The sequence below is a fragment of the Hyposmocoma kahamanoa genome, unplaced genomic scaffold, assembly GCF_003589595.1.
Source record: "Hyposmocoma kahamanoa isolate Upper Pololo Valley unplaced genomic scaffold, ASM358959v1 168, whole genome shotgun sequence".
Taxonomy (NCBI): domain Eukaryota; kingdom Metazoa; phylum Arthropoda; class Insecta; order Lepidoptera; family Cosmopterigidae; genus Hyposmocoma; species Hyposmocoma kahamanoa.
This window is the reverse complement of record NW_020653608.1, coordinates 2,843,980-2,868,270: the sequence shown is the minus strand read 5'-3', so window position 1 is coordinate 2,868,270 and position 24,291 is coordinate 2,843,980. Positions and strand designations below refer to the sequence as shown.

At 36.5% G+C, this 24,291-nt stretch overlaps 1 protein-coding gene across 1 annotated transcript in view; it reads right to left on the bottom strand.

Moving 5' to 3' along the window:
• Nucleotides 1–634: 634 nt before the first annotated feature.
• LOC113225627 (cytochrome b5-like) overlaps nt 635–24,291 on the bottom strand; it is a 28,077-nt gene continuing 4,420 nt past the window's right edge. The window contains exons 3-6 of the mRNA XM_026457986.1: nt 20,885–20,953; nt 10,271–10,342; nt 5,546–5,566; nt 635–739 (exon numbers count right to left, since the gene is read on the bottom strand). Of these exons, the coding sequence (XP_026313771.1) occupies nt 661–739; nt 5,546–5,566; nt 10,271–10,342; nt 20,885–20,953 (241 nt within the window). The 3' untranslated portion in view covers nt 635–660. The remainder of the gene's footprint in view (nt 740–5,545; nt 5,567–10,270; nt 10,343–20,884; nt 20,954–24,291) is intronic.

The following is a 24,291-nucleotide window of genomic DNA, read 5'->3' as shown; positions in this document are numbered from 1 at the left end:
GATTTTATGCTCTAGTGCATAAAATAAGATTTTATGCTCTAGTGCATAAAATAAATCATTTTATATATATAATATATATTTATTATTCATTTAATTTCCTCGCAATCGAAGTGAAAAGCAGAGTGTATAACTCGTTCATAAAACCCATTTTACCCTCGACTTAAGTATCCACTCGGATATACTCGTCTCGGGTATCAATCTACTATATTATATTATGAAGGTTTTTCAAAATGTATTGATAATGCTTTAAAGTCTTCAGAAAATTACATAAAATTACTCGTTGTTATTACCAACTACGAGTTCTTGTGGCCATGTCATTTAGGAATTTTGCAATTTAACAGGACACAGACACGAACAGCGACACTAGTCGGTTGGTCACTTTGTAATAGACAATTCCTGCAAAGTTTCATTGAATTTGATGAATTTATACTGAAAATAGGATTTCTATCTATGATTGCATAGAACGCACACCCTACACTGCTCTATTATTTTAGTTCCAATCGTAAAATATTTAATTAAATAGATATTTATGTACTTACATAATATAATATTTATTTTTTATCTTTTTACATTGAACATTTTTGTACAATTTATTTTTCTATATATGTATTTTTACTTTATTTTACTAACTAACTCAATCTTGCCTTATTGCGAAGTTTGTTACGACATCTTCTGTTTAGCTACGAACGCGCCGCCCAAGACAACAATCAAAGCGAGCAGCCACCAATAGTTAAAAGAGCTGGAAAAAGAGGTACAAATGAAATAATGTCACGGTTAGTATCACAGAAATAAATGTAGATAGAACGGCGGCGCGCCGCGTGGGCGAGCCACGCGTTGCACGATCTTGCAATATACCTACGGCAAGATTCCGCGAACGCTTCCTCAATACGCGTCGATACTTGCTACAGTGAATTTGAAGCGAATTCCAAAATGCTTTTTGTGCTATAAAATAATATTACATGAAATAATTCAAAGTCGTAAACAAAATAATAAAAATTTCTAATTTTTTTTTTTCAGATTTAAAGCGCGTTATATTTGTTAATTGTATTATTTAAATTAAAAATAAAATTTCATTTCTAATGTGCAACAAACAACAAATCGATAAAAAATATTTCTGCTTTATTAGTACAATTATAATGTTTAGAGGGAAGGCAACACGGGGGCGCCATCCATAGCCAGTTCCCTCTCAAAGTACAAGTAAAAAAATACCATCGCACAATAAAAACTACTTTTGAATCGTTTTTTTTCCCATTTCCTTATCAAATTCACCGCTTTGAATGCTCCACGAAATATGCCGTGTTGCGCCATACCTTGTTGTGGATATTCCAAAGATTCGCACGAAGCGTTACGCTTCCATATTTATATGGCGAACGGCTATGGAGTGGTATTCCCTGCCTGTAGACTTGTTCCCTGAACGTTATAACTTGGGTCTTTTCAAGGCGAGAGTGAATAGGCATTATTTAGGTGTGCCTGCTCCATCGTCGACCTCATCGTCACTTTCCGTCAAGTGAGATGGAGGTCTAATGCGCACTTAATATATTTTATAAAAATTACTTATCTAGGAATACTAATAACTATTAAAATGCGAAACTGTGTCTGTTGCCTTTTTATTTGTTTGTTTGTGTCTACTTTCATTTCGAAACGGAGCGACCGATTGACACGAGTTTTATTTTATTTATTCAATAAAACAGGACCGATATATGAACTACACCGAGATAAATATCGAAAGGAGTTAGTTTGAGCAATCTCTTAATTAATATTAGTTGATGTTCACAAGTTGCAGTCGAGAGTCGAGAGCTCAGTCGGTGTCTAAGATTCTTTCTAGATGAAATTACAAATCTCCCTGTACACAACGCCTTCATTTTTTTTCTGGGTCTCTTTCCCCTTTCCCTTTCCCATCCTCCGTCCGTTTAGACCTGCAGCGCCCACAAGGGGGCTTTATCGCCCACTTTGGGAAAGGCTGGTGTAAATGGAGCATGACCTCTAGGAGGTACATCGAAACAAAATCAGGTACAGGCATTCTGTACGGAGTACACTAGGCTTTTGGTTTTAGCTTGGAGTCGTGGACCACATACGGCGTCTGCATAATTGAATTTGGACCAGAGACTCTACAAGATTAATACGGAGTTCAATGCTTAGAAAACCTGCCTAATGTGTAAAGTACTTTTAAGCGATAGAAGCAGTTACTTACTATCTTCTGAATGTGCTTCTCAAAACTTAGTTCGGAATCCATTAGCACCCCGAAATTTCCGCTTTAGCAACTTGCTTCCTACATCCCAGAATAATAAATTTAGATTTGTCCGGGTTTAACTTTAAGCAATTTCAGTAGAGTAGAAATATTGTTTTTTTTCCTAATTAAAGATTGTTTTAAGAAGCATGTCATCTGTGTTGTGGAAGTATCATAGTATCTGAGTAAAGTCATGTCGACGTAACATATAGTTAGAGTAGCGTGTGTCGAAGTTCAGTTTGTTTGTTTCGGGTTTGTTGTTATGGATTGTCAACAGAGTATATAAAACGCGGCTAACAGGCAAATGGTCAAATAACCGTTTTAAAGCAAAACATAGAGCACAAAATTCTCTTTTAAAAACAGTCAAAATTCGTTAACGTGTTCGACTTATCGAAACTTACCCCAACGATGCATAGCTGAGATATGTAATGGTTTTTATGAGTTCTCAAAAAAATATCTTGTGGCTAAGTGACATTTTAGGTAGCGGAAGGCAGAAATATTGGTTGTGTTTCATTATTTTATTTCCTCGTAGTAAAAGTATCGGATGCAATCATTACATTATTAGGTCTTAAAATCTCGTACCTATTACTCGGCAAATTGCTCGACTATAAGAACTCTCATTATGCAACAATAGCATAAATAAACTGAGTGTTGTGCCGCACCGTTCGGTATTGTTATAGTACCTTCCTCATTACTCATATTATGTCGCCTTCTTAGGTTTTCGCGAGCTACTCATTAGAAATTAATTGTTTTTTTGGATCAAAAGCGAGTAAATTTTTTTTTTGTGAAGGAACCAAAATTTCGGGTTAAATATTACAATTAATAAAATATTATATTTATAATAAATGATCGGAATTGAGTACATGTGTATGTATAGATCCAGGAGTTATTCTTTAGAATATTTTTTACGAATTCCGCATTTCCGGCATATGATTTCCGGAGATAGTTTTACTGCATCGTCAGATAAGCTATTCACATAGGAAGCGGACATGAAGCTGATTTTAAAGTAATTGTAAGAGAGCCAACAAGGGGAAAAAATGTAATAAGTAGATAAGTGTTGCGAACGCAACAGAATTTTTCAATCTTAATTGAATGTAATTTTCGAAGCAGCATCTAAACGCTCGTCGAGGGCGCATTACGTAGGCCAGGGTTCTATTTTGAACAAATCAACTAACACCACATTACATGCTATTCCATCACTGCCACATATTTAACGAACTTTTGTACTAATTAACAAAGGTAAAAAGGACGTTCACTTTTGAATTGTACTTGGGTCTGGCGGCTACAATAAGTAACATTTCACCAATGTAAAAATTGTTTGTTTGTTTTTTACCTAATGCAGATATAATAATAATAAAATTATTATATGATATTTGGTGGTTTTAATCATTCCATGCCACTCCATGTGTCCATAATTATGTAGACATTTATCTACTCATTTGGAACACCTATAGTGACCATTGATAACTATTATTACAAATCGCCGGGGATAGTGCATACGCGTAACTAGCATTGGATAATTCCGCGTATTTGACATAAGTAGCCAAATTGAGTTTTGAATGCCACTGCACATAGTTATATGATTAGGACCCGCCTTCTTAACGCCAGTAGCGAGCGACTAACAGAAAGCCAGAAATCGATGAATAACAAGTCCGCGTATCTGTCGTCAGACACAGAGTTGGGCAGTGGAACCACGTTTTTATTCAAAGCGCCCACTTAACCCATTTCTGCCCAAAATCGTTTGTGGAAACCAAACGCTGTAAATAACAATTAATTAAATTTTGTATTTCTTATAAACACTATGTACTGTAGTTTCTATTTAATTTTCGACTTATGGTAATAATACTGTCTAAGTGTCGTATTCTAGAACTCTACTCAATGCTCAAGTCAGGATTTGAGTATGGTTTAAAGCACTCGAAATCATACTCAAGTCCCTGCCATTAAAGTCGTATTTCCAGTGCTTGAAATCGAACTCAGATCCTGACTTGAGCATTGAGTAGACTTCTAGAATACGGCCCTTAATTACACTACAATTAATAATTGTTTATTAGAATTTAATTTACACATTAAAAGTAAAACTTAAAATTCAATTGCATGAGCCCAAACACGATAGTTCTGCTGTAAGTAGCCGAGACGTCGGATGCTGCTGGTACTGCAGACAGAAATGCAGGTAGAATATTTTAAGCGCGTTTCACATAGAAAATCTTCGCATTAAACCTTTTGATACCGAATTAAGTTAAAATTAAAAATAACCCAGCCATAAAAGATATACTCCAAAAGTCTCCATCTGTACTTCCCCAAGACAACTCGTCGAGACCAATTTCATGAGGTCAAACCTTCAAACACGATTGAGGAGTTGAGTAGACTATCCTAGTTGTAGCATCAAAATAATATATGTTACCATATTATTGTAATGACATCGAATTCTCGAAGAATATCAATATTCTAGTCGGTCGATCAAGTGGAAGTAAAATAAATATTCATTTTATAACCTGAGATCCCTAGACTAACTTGGAAAACAGGTGACGATCTTTAAACAGCTGAACTGGGGTAATGAAACATTACTAGGACCATTTCAATTAAATTAGTATTCAAATAAAAATACGACTTTGAGATCAGGCCATCTGTTTAGGAGCTACGATTCCACAAACATACGCAAACAATGGCTGCAAACTTATAAATCCTCTTTTTGCATCCGAGGTCAAAAAAACAAAAATTTTGTCGCGCCTTTACTCGTAAAACTGCAACAGTAGCAGGACGAACATTTTCTTCTTAGAAAAGGATGATTGGAACTATACAGTAAGCGCCACACATTACTTTTCCTGTTTCCAGATAAAAAAATATATGTATGTACCTATATTTCTCCATCCAAAAAACTTAAATTATTTTTTATTTCTGAAACATAAGAACGAAAGCTATCCGGAATGTCATCATAGATATATCAACAGCTTGTTTTGTTGGTATGGAGAAGTACGAACGTTACTTTTTTATCTCGAAATGTATGAAAAATTGGATGTGTGTGGCGCTTACGGATAGTTCCAATCAATTTCTACCAAAATATTCATCTGCAGGTACGTGTAGCTTTATATAGCTTTATATAGGCAAAATTTCGGTATTTTTTATGTATCTATTAAAACAATATACATTTTTTTCTACTTAAGTATCCAGTTGTAGGTGTTTACACTGTCTAAATTATTTATTTTGTGTAGATACGCGCCTGTTACCAATGCCGCATACGCGGTTTTGCACAATTATAATCAATGCGTTACTTACAATGTACCTACCTTACCAAAGAAGTAGGAAATTGTGCAGTGTTACCTTGCGGGTGCTGGTCTGGATCTTCAAATAAAAAGAAAAGTCTATTTTGAGTATTTTCGAAGCGTTATCTCACTCCCTAGACCTACCTCTGCATTTTTCAAAGTGCGAGTTGTTGGTATGGAGTGCAGAATTCGAGAAGGAGTCACAGACTTTTTTTTATAATATTCAGTGACGGGACGAACAAGTCTTGCGCCTGATGATAAGCTGCACACCATAACAGTTGCAGTGCCACTCAGAGCTTTAGATCGCAAAGATCTGAAGGGCATTGCCACTGCGCCCGTCACCCTGCAACATAAGTGGACAAGTCCCATGTGCCTGTAATTTCACCAACTTTATAACTACATACCACAGTCTACCGACTCACATATGACGTGATGATGTGTCGCCAGTACCCACCATTGTGCAGTTCTGTACGATCAGCTTTTTAAAGTCATATAACCTTTATTTGTTATGTAAGCAAAGTACACTGGAATCATCATTGAATAAACTCCGCTGCTCATTTATAAGGCAAATTCTCCTAAGAAGAATGAACAAGAGACAGAGCAGTTTGCTGTTTGTCAATAAATATACTACCTAGGTCGTGACAACTTGTAAAAGCTAATCGGCTGTATCCTTTTTGTTTCACTACACTTTTAAACCCCGTGAAAGGCAAATTTTAAATATCAACCGGAATCTTATTATAGAAGCATTGTTTATACCGTCCACGAGATCAGGTAAGTCATTAATATAAACTAAAAATAAAAATGGACTAGAATTGAACCTTGAAGGATGCCCATGCAATTTGCAAACACTGATGATGCAGTACCGTTGACATCGACCCTCTGTATACCCTACATTCAAACACGATTTAAGGAGGTCGAGGTCACAGCCCGCCACACCGTAATGGCGAAGTTTCCTGACCAGAGGAAAAATAATTGAGAACATGATAGTAAAACATTGTGATATTCATTAAACTTCATAATTATTGAACATTTTTTTTCAAATATTTTACTGAGATATGATATTTGCCGTGTGGTGCCCACCTAGAATAGCACCACCCCCCCTTCTCATCCTGTGGCTGTCGTAAAAGGCGACTTAAGGAACATTGCCAGAAGAAGACGGGCAGCAGCGTCTTCTACCCATCTTGGCTAGAACTGCGATCACCAACCCGCCCTCAAACAACTCAAGAACAACAAAGCGGCGGGTGATGATGGAATCACAACAGAACTTCTGAGAGCGGGCGGCAAGCCGGTACTTAAAGTCCTTCAGAAGCTCTTCAATTCTGTCATCGTCAAAGGACAAACGTCGAAGGCATGTCGTCCTGTTCTTCAAAAAGGGTGATAAAACACTCTTGAAGAACTATCGGTCAATCTCGCTTCTGAGCCATATCTATAAGTTGTTTTCGAGAGTTATCACGAATCGTCTCGCTCGCAGGTTCGACTACTTCCAACCTCCCGAACAAGCCAGTTTCCGCAAGGGTTTTAGTAACATAGACCACATCCATACGTTGCGGCAGGTTATATAGAAGACCGAGGAGTATAACCGGCCACTTTACTTAGCGTTTGTGGACTATGAGATGGCTTTTGATTCGATCGAGACCTGGGCGGTGCTGCAGTCTCTCCAAAGGTGCCAAGTAGACTATAGGTATATCGAGATGTTAAGGTACTTATACAAAAACTCCACTATGTAAGTCCGATTGCGGGATCAGAGCTCTAATCCTGTCCAACTGCAACGAGGCGTGAGACAGGGAGATGTGATATCTCCGAAACTGTTCACTGCTGTGTTGGAGGACATTTTCAAGCTTCTGGAAAGGACTTGGCATCAACATCAATGGCGAGTACCTAACACACCTTCGATTTACCGATGGTGTAGTTCTTATGGCTGAGACCTTGGGAGACCTGAACACAATGCTCGAAGATCTCAGTAGTGTTTCCCAAAGAATGGGTTTTAAGATGAACATGGACAAGACGAAGATCATGTCGAATGGCCATGTTGTACCCGCTCCTGTTAAAATTGGGAGCATTACACTTGAAGTTGTTGACCATTATGTATTCATGGGGCAGACAGTCCAGTTAGGTAAGTCCAACTTTGAGAAAGAGATCTCTCGTCGAATCCATCTCGGATGGGCAGCGTTCGGGACACTACAAAAAGTCTTTGCGTCCAAATTACCTCAGTGTCTCAAGACGAAAGTCTTTGACCAGTGTGTATTGCCAGTGATCACATATGGATCAGAAACGTGGTCCTTCACTATGGGCCTCATAAGAAGGCTCAAGGTCATTCATCGGGTAATGGAGAGAGCGATGCTGTGTATTTTCCTACGTGATAGAATCAGAAACGAGGAAATCCGTAGGAGAACCAAGGTAGCCGACATAGCTCGAAGAATTGCTCAGCTGAAGTGGCAGTGGGCGGGGCACATAGCTAGGAGAACCGATGGCCGTTGGGGCGGAAAGGTTCTTCAATGGCGACCGCGCACCGGACGACGCTCAGTGGGTAGGCCCCCCACTAGGTGGACCGACGATCTGGTAAAGGTCGTGGGAAGCCGATGGATGCGGGCAGCGCAGGAGCGATCGTCGTGGAGATCGTTGGGGGAGGCATATGCCCAGCAGTGGGCGTCGTATGGGTGAATGATGACTGAGATATGGTAATATTAAAATAGGTCTGAAATTAGTCTGGTCTGAATTACTCTGAGTAACTAGATCCAGATTTTAAAAATTCAATAACTTTGCTTTGCTTCATAAGGCCAGGAAACACATCATCACTCATTTGTTAAAAACACATTTTTTTTACTCGTTAAATACCTACTTTTTAATACTTTGACAGAAAGACCATCAAGATCAGTAAAAGTTATTTTTAAAGTATAACGATTTAAAGGCATTAATAATATCGTTTAGAAATATATACAGTAAATTAGTTAGACTAACTCGTACTTTCTTTTAGTAAATGTTAAACGGTGGTTGGAGACGAATATAACAATTTGGTAAATAGTTGAAATTGGAATGTCTACAATTTTGTCATTTCCTTTCAGTCTCGCTACTTACTACTACCTACATTCGCGCTGTTCTTAAATTTTATTATTTATAAACACGGCTTTAGCTGCAACACAAAGACGCTTAATGATTGCTTGATGAATACTTTCTAGCGAAATCATTAAAACTATCAGTGCACTGGTGTTCGGCCGTTTCGCCGTAAAGTTCAAAGTCAAATAATCACTTACTCCATATAGGTAAAATTTTTACACTTCAAATCGTCATTTTTTTAGCTACTGCTCGATCACTACGCTAACCTCCCTGAGAAGAACGAGCAAGAATCCCTAGGGATTGCTCTTTTCAAATAAACTGAAATGCTATATTTTAAATCATATTTGTGTGGGGCATCTAGATTCATGTTGTCTTTCCATATAACTTTATCTAACACGTAGTCTTCAATTTTGTAATATGACTTTTCAATTAAAATACCTTTGATGTAAGTTTTAAACTTAGGAAATGGTAATCTTAATATATGCTCCGGAATCGTATTGCAACAACGTATAATATTCACAGGCCTCGGTCCTGCATCTGACTGTTTTTTGATAGATAGAGCGCGCGTCTGCGCGTCTGTCTACAAGGCAGACGTTTTTACAATCTCATCCAGCAAAAAATCGTATATCGATGGCTCGTGTTGTGTGAATACTTTGATTACAATATAAAATATGTATAACATGAGACCGAATACTGTTTATTCCTGGATAGCGTGTAGCAAAATTGATGAATGAACCTCTTCAAAGAAACACTCCCGATTATAGATTCGTGAGGGATTCGTTTAGAACAATTTAGATATGGTATAAGTTCGCGGTTTCAAAAACCCTGGCCGTACCGAATTGATTGAAAAAAATTAATACATTCCATTGGTATTTCAAATCATGAATATAGGTGTGCAGTATGCTGAAGCTGCTAGAGAACGTTTATGATTAGTAGATGTACTATTATGTTCAAATAAGTAATGACTTAATATAACAACAATGTGACTTTTTAGTCACCAGCCAAATTTAAAATACAATCCCGGACACATAATCCGAGCCACCTCACGTATATTATTATTTGATAGATCAAAAACTATTAAGCAATTTTGAAACGAGTTTACTAACCATCTTTTCCATAAATCCTTGTTGGAAATTTGGATTTGCGAAACCGGAGGAAAACTTTTACTTCGACGATAACACTACATTTGTAGCCCTTTAAGGCAAAAATGCGAGGTGGGTCGAATTATGTGTCCGGAAGTTTAACATTGCCGCTTGGCTCGAAACTATATAATAGTTGCGAGGTTATACATTTTACATGGAAATAACGAAAGTTCAATTTTTAACTACTATCTGAAACTAAGTACTCCACGAAATATGCGCCGTATAAAGTTATAATTTATTTTTTTTAAATGGAATCTTTGAAACCTAACGCCTAAAAAATAGGCTGTTGATTGAAAATTACTCTTTATTTTATTTTTTTATTAACGATAATGGGTTATTGGACACTCGTGCAATTATTGCAATCCAAATTGTGTACTGTCTCTATAAATTGGTGGACTAGCCATGGCTAGACCGCATTACTATTGCGGCATACCTGCACAACTTTATAATTTAGAGATTGACGTACCCATTTAGGCTATAATTTATTAATTTTCCAAATAGAAGTAGGTACTAAGTAATTATATAAAGCTGATCTATTGTTATTTGACCAGAAATAACAAAATAAAGTGAAAAATAAACAAATTAACCTTTCCGGTTCGGCAGTTCGTGTAGGTCCATGACAACAGACCCAATCTGTCCATTGCGATGACGACTGTGTTCTGCAATTTTAATGTGAAAAAAATCTTATTTTCATTTAGAACCGCCCGTAGCACAGTATTTTAGAGACACCTTTTTTCGAACATGAGCTTTTTATTCCAAAATACATTCAAAAACTTATAGATCTAACTATTTTAAACGTCAGAGCAGAACTCCCGAGTGGTAAATGTGCATGTAGGTGTAGATGTTTTTTCCGAAATTTGCATAAATTTTATCCCGATAATGTGAAAAAAAATATCCTACACTAATATTTAAAATCATTGTATAAAAATGGTATACATCGTTCGAAAGTATGTACCTACTTCTTACGTTGCACCTCTAACCATGCCAGAACATTGTAGCTCATCTGCAGATTGGAAGCCTCGTGACCTGTAACACAGGTTTTTAATAACCTATCTCGGGCACCAGTCACTCACAAACCAGCATGCCCGACTTTGTTTTCTTCTATTAGTCCTTGACGAGAAAAAATAAAACAATATTTCATAGTATTTAAATTTTTATTGAGTTTATTCAAAACGTAAGTAAACTACCCACTACCGTATTGCTAACATCTTCCGATCGTCACATCTTCTCCCCGGTAAATAGGATGATACATCATTAACGACAAACACTTATTCTACAGAATGCATCAAATTGCGCCTTGCTCGATTTAATGCACGCAGTGCCCGAGCAGTCCGCCCGCTGGCGGGGACGTTGGAAACGCCTGTCCTGCGACTGGTTTTGTCATATTTTCAGGCGAATGCTCCGAACAAGACACGTGCACCTCCGGTACCGTCTCGAAAGAGGGCTAGGCCCATCGTCCCCACCACTGAACGCGTCAAAAGTGTTTCCTTCAGCCTCTTGATTCATCATGATCATTGACCCCCAGGTCACTAGGATCGTGCGTTACCTCCTCCGGCCCGGTGCTCATTCGAGATAGTCTTTATTTTTGTTACCGGCAGGCATAATTTGATCGGCGTAGAACATAGACAGGCCAACTACTGACCTGTGTATATTCTAAAAAATATTTTCTATTTATTGTAACAAAGATAAAATCTGTAACAATGCCGTGATGTTCTATTCGGTGGTGTAGGAAAAACAGCAAAACATCTAATTACAAAACAAACGGAATCACATTTCATCGGTAATTCAATGTTTAACATGAAATTTTGCAATTTACGTCCATTATAGCAAAGCTCAAGTTAACTGGTCGATTTGAAGTGAAATAGTTGACGACACCCGTCAATTGTTTCGAATTCGGGCTAGCCAATCGGAGCGCAGTTGTCACAGTAATGAAATATGGCAGAATAATTTTCAAGCAAATTAAATTACATTTTGTCTCTATTTCTGTTCTGTAATTAATTGTAATCTGACAAACTTTGTAATTGGCTATGTAGTACATTATTCAGAATTGTAAACCAAATACGTGCGTACGTTTATTAGAATAAAGAAGTGCAATTTAACGGTCGCGCTCGCACGTAAACCGGTTCGTTATCTGTCAGCTGTAGTCGGATCGGTCGCTCACAAGTACCAATTTTATTTATTTTATTTTATTATAGAGCTTACAGCTACTTTTACAATATAGATTTAAGTATGATCAAACAGATGCCAATTAAAAGCTTCCACATTTGAACTTAAGAAAATAATCTTACAATAACACAAGCTTAAAATTACAATGATACATCTAATTATGAAAACACAACAATCACCTTATAAGTCATTTGATAAGAAGTTATCAATCATAATAGCTTTTACATTTATAACGCTATTACAGAAAAGGTCTATGCGACCGTCATCATTGAGCTGGTTAAATAATGTTAATGATCTTGGCAGATAACTATTACCTCTAAAATTGGTACGACCAACCGGAACATGGAGCAAATTATGCTTTCGAAATGCTCTAACTGGAACTTTGAGTAAAATGTTACTAAGGAGCTCAGGACAGTCAATCTTACTCTGTGCGATGTTCAACAAAAAACAGGCATCGGCTATATTTCTTCGCAGGTGTAAAGGTAACAGATGAAGTTTTCTACAACGATATACATATTCCAATTGGGGCAATTTAAATTTGTAATTTTAAAATCTAGTAAATTTCTTCTGTAATTTTTCAATTTTGTTAGAGTAAGTATCATAGCTAGGATTCCAAATTTGGGATGCATACTCAAGATGGCTACGAACAAAAGTGCAGTAAAGGATTTTCAGGGTTTTCATATTTTTAAACCGCTCTGATGTACGAATGATGAATCCTAAAGCTTTGTAAGCTTTATCATATATGTAAGAAATATGCTGGTCAAACAATAACTTACTGTCATGAATTACACCCAAATCAGATCCAAAGGCGTTCCTAGCAAGATTACAATTTTTAATTTTATAAATATAATTGAAAATATTTCGCTTTCTAGTAAAATTTATATAATAACATTCGATACATTTAAGTCAATTATCATCAATCATTTAAGTCAATCATTTATGACTAAATACTTCTGGAAATTCCGCACACAATTTGTTCACGAATTCATTCTCCGTGATTTCATTGAGGTTTATTTGTGTAATTTTAAAAGCGCGCATCCATTCCCTTCCTGGTAAAGGCCGTGCTCCGCCTCGAATTACATACAACTGTAATGACTCTCTAAATACGTCGCCGAGACGTACATCCACCTCAATGTAACCAAGGGACTCGATTCGTGTTCCTGAGTAGCAACGTAACATTAAATTATCTATCATTATTTTCTTATGAGGAACCCTGCGTAAGTTCATCTCTTCACTGATAGCCGAAATTCAGCTCTCCGTGTCCATTTTGCACTCAGTCGCTATACTGTCTACAGTCAATTTAACAAAATAAGGTTTGTTACCATGGGCTGCAACTTCGATGTTGAACATACCGTCATCCGACTCTTCACTTACAAAATTGTGCCGACCGCCACCATACACTTTGAAGTGCCCTTTATGGCCGCACTCGTCGCAACTGTAATTTTTAAACCGACACCGGTCCGCGCTGTTCGGCTTGCCGCAGCCCGCGCCCGGCCCGCCCGCGTCCGCCGCGCCTCGGCCCCCCGAGTCCGTCGCCGCTGTTGCTCCCGCAGTGCCGCTTACTTCTGCATGTTTCTCCGCGGCCTCCAAAGCCAAAGCCAGCTCCACTGCCTCCTTAAACTTGATTTTCTTTTCAGCGAATATTCTGGATCGCATGACGTCACTCGCTAGACCCGATACGAACTGGCCCCTCAATTCTCCTCAAGTGTAGAACAATTTTTGCACTTTCCGAAGTTACAGGTAGACGCGAGGTGTTTCAACACCTGTAGGTATTTCGTGAGAGATTCGTCCGAATGCTGCCGGCGTTGTCTGAACGCATGACGCTCGGCAATCTCAGACCGTTGTGGTTCTTAATGTTCGGTCACTAATTGAACTAGCTCTTCGTATTTTTTGTCCTCTGAAAAGCTTGGTGAACACAAATCACACTTTAACACGTACGTGGGTTCACAGACAACGGATATTAATAATGGCTCCTTCAACTTGTCAATTTCGTTGAGTACAATGTACTGGTTACCGCGACGAATATACTGTTTAGGTATATATATGCCACTGTTTCGAACCTAAGTTAAACGCTTCTAACTTTCCTATCGCCATTTTTTAATATTATTTTTAACACTTTACACGCAATTTGGTATAACAAGAAAAAGAGAAAAACCAAAAAAAAATTATCCCGTGCTCGACGCCACTGGAACGTCAATGAAAGGCTCGAGCTAACGACAGACTGGTTTATTCAAAACGTAAGTAAACTACCCACCACCGTATTGCTAACACCTTCCGATCGTCACAATTATTATTAATACAAAGATCGAACACTCAGAAAAAATTCCTTCGATCTGGCCGGATTCGAACCGACGTCTTCTAGCATACCGTGGCAGACACTATACCAACTAAGCCACGGAACGAACTAGCGGACCTCACGTATTTCTCTATGTGCTTGTTGTCGTGTTTTTGTATTTGGTTTTTCAACGACTTTTTAGCGCCATCTATGAAAAATCCAAGTATTTTGTCACCCAGTTACATACCTTTACAGCTACCAGCCCATTAATAATTATAACAAACTAGTGGAGTAATTTCACATAAAAAATAATTGAATATCAATTCTATAAAAATTTAAATACAATGAATAGCGACATCTGTAGCCGGGGCTATATTTCATTTCTAACACCTTTTACCAAGTTCATAACTTCGTTAGATTCAGAGTACCTAGCAAATGAAACTATTTTTCCGGATTTAAATCGCGTATATTTGTTTTCTTCAAATAAACCGACGTTTCGGGCCTCTATCTATATTATCTGCGTACATCCTCATTTATTTAATTTTTATGCGACTGTTTTTTTAGAAACATTCTTTAAATTGATTATTTGATAGTAATAAAAAAATATACTATTATTTTTTGGAACCGTCATATGCGCATTTTCTTTTTCTAAACACGTACAAAACACCTGTTCTTTTACTTCTTCTTCTTTCAATGAAGTTTTGACTTTTATAACCAAGGCATTTTCTAACGCACTTCGAGCTATCAACGCGATAGTACTTCTTTATTGGCGTATACTTAAATTTAAAAATGCAGATACCTACCCCTTTTTATGCACTGAATTGAATCAGGAGTCACTTTGAGGTATCCTCTAATAATTATTTAGCTCACCTAATTCCTGATTGTCTTTTTAGTCAGGTATTTCCTTGCCTTGTTCTTTCTGTTCCTTGGTCTTGCACTTCCATAAAAACGTTGTTGAAAGACCAGGCGCGAAATTTTTTTTGAACATGGAGATATCATAATGATTAAAATAGTCAAAAATTGTTTTAAAACGGTCACTTAATATATATTAACAGATATTTCTTTCTTTTCTTAAGTATTTTAAACATGTCCAAACGTTAAGTTATTTTTTTTAAACTTCACCTTACGAACTGATGTAATACATTCATTTCTCGAAGATGAAAGACCTCGACAGCGGCGGTATTCGCAGCTTCAAGTATTGCTATTATAATAACCAACCCTAATGCTGACCATCATGAAGATTGACGCCCTCATGCCTCCCTAGCATTATTAAATCCTCTGGCCGGGGCCTAAAAGGACATTCCCAAGCGGAAGGGACCAGCTTCTGCTGGCCTTAAGTCGATAATGCAACGACATGGGGTTTTAGCAAAAGCAGTGCGGGACCCCTTCCCATACCCATACATAACAATACGTGTTACCAGAATTAAATAAGTCTTAATTTAATTTATATTACAAGATACACTTGGTTGTTTTTACCGTCTGAAAAGTGACAACCTTAACGACGAAAACCCGGATGTAACTAAAACTGGTTACAACTTCTAGACCCCATGAGATTTGGATTCGGTTTTATTTTGTGAGGTAAGTAATGAAGAATACGAGCCCACTATAATGATGTAAATATCTCTTCCAAAAATTGCGAAATTTCGCAGGAAAAAAATTAAAACAAATATTCTGAAACTCACTGAAGTCAAGCTAGAGCTCAGTAAAAGATCTTGGTGCAATTTAAACAGTACTTTTGGACTAAGTGTGCTATTTTTTACATTGGTTTTAGTTTTAGTTTAGAATATTTATTTCACTCTATCCGGACAAAATTAAAAAAAAAATTTATGCAAACGTCAAAAACTATTTTTTCCATATCTATGCACGTTTGCTACACATGAGTTTTAGATTTGCTTTTGGAATAAAAAGATACATACAGAAAAAGGCCTCTCTAAACACACTGTTGTTAGATCCTTTAAAAAAAGATTTTTTACTTCTCATGCTCTTAAAGTTCGTATTTATGCTACGTGTAGGCTGCATAAAATAGGATGTTATGCTCTAATGCATAAAATAAAATCGTCGTTTAAGACCGAGGCAATGACGCCTGCGCCAACAGCCACGCACACTATAACTTTATAAAATAAAGTTTTACTTTTATTTTTTAATCCGTGTTATATTACAAAATTTAAAAAGTAGGCAATAGTAATTCTAATAAGTTATAAGAAATAGAAATATATAAAAAATAAAAGCTTGTAAAATATATATAAATATATATAAGCAGAGCATTATGTAGTCCGACCTGAGTCACGTGTAGAAAATAATCGTTTATTTGTGATATTGCTGTTTAATTTCCTCACAATCGAAGTGAAAAGCAAAGTGTATAACTCGTTCAAAAAATTCATTTTACCCTCGACTTAAGTTCTCGTCTCGGGTAAAATGACGCGTTTTATGCACTTGTTGTACAATCTACTATTATTAAACAAGATGTAACTATCTACCACAGACATATAGATATTTATGTCTGTGCTATCTACCTTTTTTTTATATCTATTTTAGCAAAAGCAGCGTGGAACCCATTTATTACCCCTTCCCGTTTATTGCTATCTACCTACCATTCATCTAAAAATAAATACCTTGCTGCTACCGAAACGTTGACGTTATTGAATAATATTAACTGACAACATTAATCGAAACTGACACTGGCCCAAGACTAGTGGCCGCCATTAAGGAAATAGAATACTTCAAATTTTTTACTTCATACAACATTTACTCAACTTATTTATTGAGCTCAATTGTATTGTATTTTTTTTAATATTACTTACTGCAAATGAAATCCCATGTTGTTTAATATTAACATTTTAGTAGAAAACTATGTATATAAGGTCATACATGTGCAGGATACGTGAATACCACTGCCAACTTTGAGGTGTATCTGGTGCCAAAATATCAGCTAGTCTTGGACTCGTGCAGAAGCTTGACAAAGAGCTTATTAGCAATACAGCTCTGGTAGATATAAGCTGAAGCACATCAAGCACTGGCACAAAGTTTCGTATTTAACAATAAGGACAAACCATTGACCTACCAACAAATGGAGGTCGGGTCTAATACAAAAACCACGAAAAAAATGTCCGAAGTTGACCTATACAAACGTAGTGACATGTAACGAAATATAAAAAACTAAAACATTTAATTTAAATTGTAACATCATTGCAGTACTGCCTAATTTTGGTTGCAACAATTTAAGGGCCCGAAAACACCATATTCAGCTTCTACTGGAAACTTAACAAAATGCACCTTATTTAGCTTCGACTGCAAATTACTTGAACACAAGAGTAATGGAGTAGCCTTTATCCTAAATATTAGGGGTTAAAGTATGAAATTGCCGTTTTATTGCAATAGGTTCTTTGAATTTTCATAGAATCTTCATGGTTTGAGGTTTTCGAATGAAACTTTTTTCAAATGGTTTCTGTGATTTTTTTTTTTTTAATTTGAAACATTTGAATATCGACTTTCAATTGTTTTTGTTATTCAATTTAGACAAGAAAGATGGATACTGCGAAAATTCGAGTGATTTTTGAATACGAGTTCCGACGCGGAACTAACGCGGCAGAAACAGCCCGCAATATCAATGCTGCGTTTGGAGAGGGGTCTACTAATGAACGCACCGTGCGATTTTGGTTTAAACGCTTTCGTGATGGAAATTTCGACTTAAAGAACAAGCCACGCGGAAGACCGCCCACACAGGTGAATAACGATGAATTAAGAGAGATAGTGGAAGCCGATCCTAGTCAAACTACCCAGGAATTAGCGGCATGGTTTAACGTTACCTTACCCACAATATTGACTCACTTGCGTCAAATCAATAAAATAAAAAAATACGAAAAATGGGTGCCTCATGATTTGACTGATCTGCAGAAAGAAACGCGTGTTGAAACTTGTGTTGCCTTGTTGAACCGGTACAGAAATGAAGGAATATTGGATCGAATTGTAACATGTGATGAAAAGTGGATTCTTTATGATAACCGGAAAAGAAAAATGCAATGGCTGACCCCAGGTCAAATGCCACAACAGTGTCCTAAAGCAAAACTTACCAATAAAAAGGTAATGGTAACTGTTTGGTGGTCTCAGCATGGTGTTATTCACTATAGTTTTCTCCGATCTGGTCAAGCAATAACGGCAGATGTCTATTGTGCCGAACTCCGAACCATGTTGACAAAACTAGCAGTAAAACAGCCCCGACTCATGAATCGATCTTCACCATTATTGCTCCACGACAACGCGAGATCTCACACAGCACGAGAAACCATTTTGACCCTTCAGGAACTGCAGTTAGAAACCATTCGTCATCCTCCGTATTCACCAGACCTTGCTCCAACGGACTACCATTTTTTTCGTGATTTGGACAATTATCTACGTGACAAGAAGTTTTCTTCCCAGGAGGCAGTACAAAATGCTTTCACACAGTTTGTGCAGTCTAGATCGTCGGAGTTCTATCGCAAAGGCATTAATAACCTTCCCATTAGATGGCAGCAATGTATAGATAATAATGGCAACTATTTTGATTAAATAAATTTGTTAAAAATTTAAAAAATAAACAATTTAGATTTTCAGCACAAATCGGCAATTTCATACTTTAACCCCTATTATTAATTAATTGTTATGTATATTATTATGTCGAATTTTGAAGAAATTCACTTAGAGAAAGAATAAAGAGTTGGGCAGATACATACATACCAATATTACTACAAATGTGAAAATAAGCGTGTACTATAAGAAATGTACCGATATTCCAACTAAACGTAAACTCAAATATCCGTAATTCCGAAAACTGATTTATAATAAAACCATTACGCTTTCGAGTAATTTTGATACTTTTCACTAAGGCAAACTTAGCTTTTGTTTTGTAATCTTTCTAAAAAAATACATTTGACATTATGAAAATTCGAGCTAACGTTATTTCGGGCAAATGAAGTTTCTGACTGATAGGTAATCCCAAGGCGTAAAACGAGTACAACAATATTTTGTTACTTATTGCTAACGTTTAATAAAAAATCATTTAAAAAATAAGATTGAAATCAAAGCGACTCTATAGTTTCTTTGTTCTAAATATTTCAATCGCTTGTGGTTCGAACAATTGAAAATGACCAAGAAGTTTATATAAGCTTCTGAAATTGACGTAATGGGTATCTTTCCATCTTTTGCGCATGCAATGTGTAGAAGAAGGACAGTTAGGTATTTGATTATTTTGTGTGCTTTTGTAATTTATACTCACGATTCATTTATATATAAACTAAATCAAATACTATAAAAGTGTACAAAATAACACTTTTAAATGAGAACTATGATAACACAATATATTTGTTTACTGACAATATGATACAAAATCCTGTTTTTACACTTTACTGCAGTAATTTTTACAAGTTATTATTATTGGTACTGCATGATTGACAACCGCGTTGTCAGTCGAACAAACGAAGACTGTTGCTCGAATGACGCTCTGTATGCGATTTTAACGCCCTATAGGTGCGGACACTTTTTAGCGCGAACCCGACGTCCATTTATTGGTAGGTCAATGGGACAAATAGATTCGGATAGGTAGTGTAAGTGTGATAAGCAACTGCTCGAAATCTCCAGGATGAAGAAACTAGACTTGGGTGAGGATTAACACTCACGTTGTAGATAGTTACACGGACCGCTTTGCTTCCTCTTTGTGGAATTCCTTGACAAATAATAACACGGGCATTTCCCCAATTAGAAAGTGGATAAACGATTTATCCACTCTCTAATTTAGATTCTGCATTAATTAAGTAAAATTGTAGTCAATTGCTTGCCTGAACCGTACTTACCTGAAAGTACGGATTCGTAAATTTTCTATCAGTCAACTGTTCTCGTCTGTCTTGTAGGTACTTATATCACAAAGTAAAGTGTCTATTTTATATGTATAAGAAGTATTTGAAATTAACGAATTCTTAATAACATATCACCCAAGGGCTAAATTCATCGTTATCGGAAACGTGAACATACATACAGGGTGACTGTTTTATGAGTAGTCAAATTTTTTGTACGCATTACGTATCATTCAAAGACTCCAAAATTTTCATATTAAAATTATTTGTCCAAAATAATAATCGATAAAGTCAATAAAACAATACAACACGCCCTTGCAATCTGGAAGTGGAAAACGCAAGGACACTCAATCTTCAAACGATTTTAACCGTTCGGCCGTCGAGGTCGTCAAATTATACTTTTGTCTCACGTGTCTCAAGTGTCGAAAATAAGTTAGTTCTAACTGTTGTGGTCTAGAAATCAAAATAAGTCGAACGGGTTATTTTAATTTCCTTCCTAGGTCGTGAAAAACAAATACGTAATGCAGATGTTATTTATGCATTTCTTTTTTTTAAACAATTGTGTGAGGTAATATGTTATGATATTATGATAAAAGTTATTAAGTTTTAAATTTAGCATAATTAGCACATGCCGCTGCGGGGAAATGTTACAGGTGCATCGGCTGGGGTGTGTAGTATGCCTAAAATTGTGGCCGTTTTTTGGGTAAGTTCATATTTTAAGATTTTAGTACTGGGTGATACTAAAATACAAACATACGTATGTTATATTTTCATCAAAGATCATAATATTATAATTTGGCTAGTGATAAAAAATCACCCCGTATATTATTTATTTTTCGTATGATATTTTTACTATTACGGACGCACGTCTACCCTCTGTACACGCCTGCGTGTTATACTTAATAGTTGATAATCATTTCATAGGCATAGATTACCGAGGATCAAAGAATATGTCCCTTTGTACTGGAGGCAGCAGGCCTATTTGGTACTTCTTCAACAATTCTCTAAAACAAATTAGATACGTTTTATACTACATCATGACAGACTCTAAACTTTTAAATCCCAATTTGAAAATAAAGTAGAATACTCCTATTTTCAATTTATGAAGGAATAAAGGTAGCGCCCAAGCAGCACACTCATATCTAAATATACATATACTACAAAATATCTAATAGAATTTAATTCGATTGAATATTTTAAGAGATCAATTTCCCTCAAGATATAGATTTTATCAAGTAATACATAATACAATAATCCTTCTAGAATGCTACAAGACCGTTTGTAGAATGTAGACAGTTTTTAAATACTTTACAGTCTTTGATAGTTTTCTTAGTAATGCTATTTTAAAACCAAAATACTAAAGGTTTACAAACATAAGACGCAATTCTCTTAATACTAATAGATTTCAAGTTTAATGGCTTACAAAATATAAACTATCAAAATTGCAACATGGCGAAATTAGATATAATATTTCTGACTTTTTCACGCAATGTTTAATCGGTTAGAAAGCGCGATTGACGTGCGACCTTAAATACATTGTGAAAAGTGATGTAAAATCTGTCATAAAAGTAATGAACTCGCTAAATTTTAATTATTTATGTATAAAATATAAATCGAGTTCTTAGGTTATGGGCTTGTAGTGTATATAGGAAACCACTTGGTTTGCGAAGTACAAGAGCCTGTTTTTATGGATGCTAACTGCCTAACCATAAAGATAGACGTAAATTCGATTGTGGTCGTGATTTATAGACCCCCCAGTTTCTGTAACTTGGATAATTTTCTGCATTCATTACACGATTTGCTGTCTACTTTTTCAAGTTATAAAAATGTTTTATTGGTGGGAGATATTAATATTAACCTACTCGGTGACAGTCCAGTAATATCTACGTACCTAGATACATTATCATATCATGGCCTCTTACCAGGTAGTTATACACCTACGCGACTAAACAACTGCCTAGATCATGTAATATTACGAACAAAGCAACCGGTTTATATCTTCACACTAGGTACCTCCATCACGGATCATCAGGCTGTTTTATGTTTTCTAGGCAAGCCAAGTAACTATGGGTCCAAAACATCCCGTCCCAGTAAGTGCTATCGTAAAACGAATGTAGAATTGATTACAGCTCTGTGCAGTGAAGAAACTTTTGAGGAAGTTTACGGAGAGTCAAATGTAGAAGTAGCCATGAATCTTTTAGTAGACAAAATATCAAACCTAATAATTAAAAATTCTTTTATTGTTAAGACCCCTAGAAGTAAAGTTATAATCAAACCGTGGATAACGACTGGACTGTTACGCTGTATAAGGAATAGGGACAGCATGCACATGAAATTGAGATCGACACCGGACAATGAAACACTAGGGACTACATATAGAAGATATCGTAATTTTTGCAATGGATTACTAAGGAAACTGAAATATAAGTACGAACGTGATCAATTGCATAAAGCAAGAAATAATTCTAAAAAGCTTTGGCAGACCATAAAATCGGTGACAAATACTAGTAGGCAAAATTCTATTCCACAGGAGCTGGTATGTGGCGACAGTCTTCTTCTTTAAATAAAATAAATGAGTTCTTTTCCACAGTCGGAGAAACTCTTGCTAGGAATATCCCTACTAATATACCGCCTTTCCCAGTCAGTAGCTATGTTCATGGTAATTACACCTGCCATCTAAATTCATTCGTTCTCTTACCAACTGATTGTGAGGAGGTGGAAAGTATCATCTTAGGCTTAAAAAGTGATTGCTCCCCAGGTTGGGATATGATCTACGCCAACGTCATAAGAAAGATCTCTGGCCTTGTCACTCCCGTCATTACGGATCTTCTTAACCGATGTATGCAGTATGGTATTTTTCCCAAAGCCCTTAAAAGATCTATTGTAATTCCCATCCACAAGGCGGGTGACAAGGCTAGTATGTCTAATTATCGACCAATTTCAATGCTGACCATCTATCTAAGATCTTTGAGCGTATCATTAACATTAGATTGAGAAAGTACCTTGAGCAATGCGGAATACTTGCTGACACCCAGTACGGATTTCGTACCGGCCGTTCCACTGATGACGCTATTCGGGATTTTACTGAATACGTGGTTGGGAAAGTGGATGAGAACTTTAAATGTCTAACTGTCTTTATGGATCTTGCCAGGGCATTTGATACTGTTTCGGTTCCTCTGCTCCTATCCAAACTACAGGAGCTAGGTATTAGAGGCACACCTCTCACTCTGTTATCTAGTTACCTTAGTAGCAGAACCCAAAGCGTGAGGATTGGAGACAATACTAGTGATGAGCTACCGGTAACTTGTGGGGTGCCTCAGTGTAGCATACTTGGTCCTACTCTTTTCCTTTGTTACATCAACCAATTATGTAATATGAAGATCAAGAACTGTAGAATATCATCTTATGCTGATGACACTGCATTAACTTTTTATGGTAGGTCTTGGAAGGAGGTCTTTGAAACGGCACAGTTGGGTTTCACAACGGTTTGTCACTGGCTAGCTGCTAATTCCCTTACCTTAAATGCTGACAAAACAAAGTACATAGCTTTTTCAATAAATAATAAAAACTATTGTCCTCCTTCAATGACTCTTACAGCTCACAAATGTATTTTCAATATCTTACACCCATGCCAATGCCTCTGTATAGAGAGGGTTGACAGTGTGAAGTACCTTGGTGTTATCATCGACAGGAACCTTACATTTAAGAACCACATTCTTACCTTATCCCAAAGAGTTAGGAAGCTTTCGTATTTGTTCAAGTACTTACGTCATGTGGCAGACAAGGATACTCTAATAATGGTGTATCAGGCTCTTGTACAATCTATACTAACATACTGCATTGGAACATGGGGTGGTGCTGCAAAAACTGTATTACTGAAATTGGAAAGAGCTCAAAGGATGTTGTTGAAAATCTGCTTTTTTAAACCCAAATTATTCCCAATCGAACGTCTGTACAAAGAGTCGAAGCTATTAACAGTTAGACAAGTTTACATTTCTGCCGTCACTCTTCATCAGCACTCTCAAACACCTCCACAAAACCACGATAGTGCGAACCAAAAGAGAAGACACTACTCCGTCTGTATTTCAGTTCCAGTCAGAACAACATTTGCTCAAAGATTTTCGATCTGGCAGAGTATACAATTTATTAAATAAAAAACTACATATAATAAATTTATCTAAATATGAATTAAAAAATAAAATCAACACATATTTACTAACACTAAGCTATGACAACACAGAGAAATTAATTGAAATCATAAATTAAAGTGAACACACACACACACATACACACACTCACTCACTCACTCACTCACTCACTCACTCACTCACTCACTCACTCA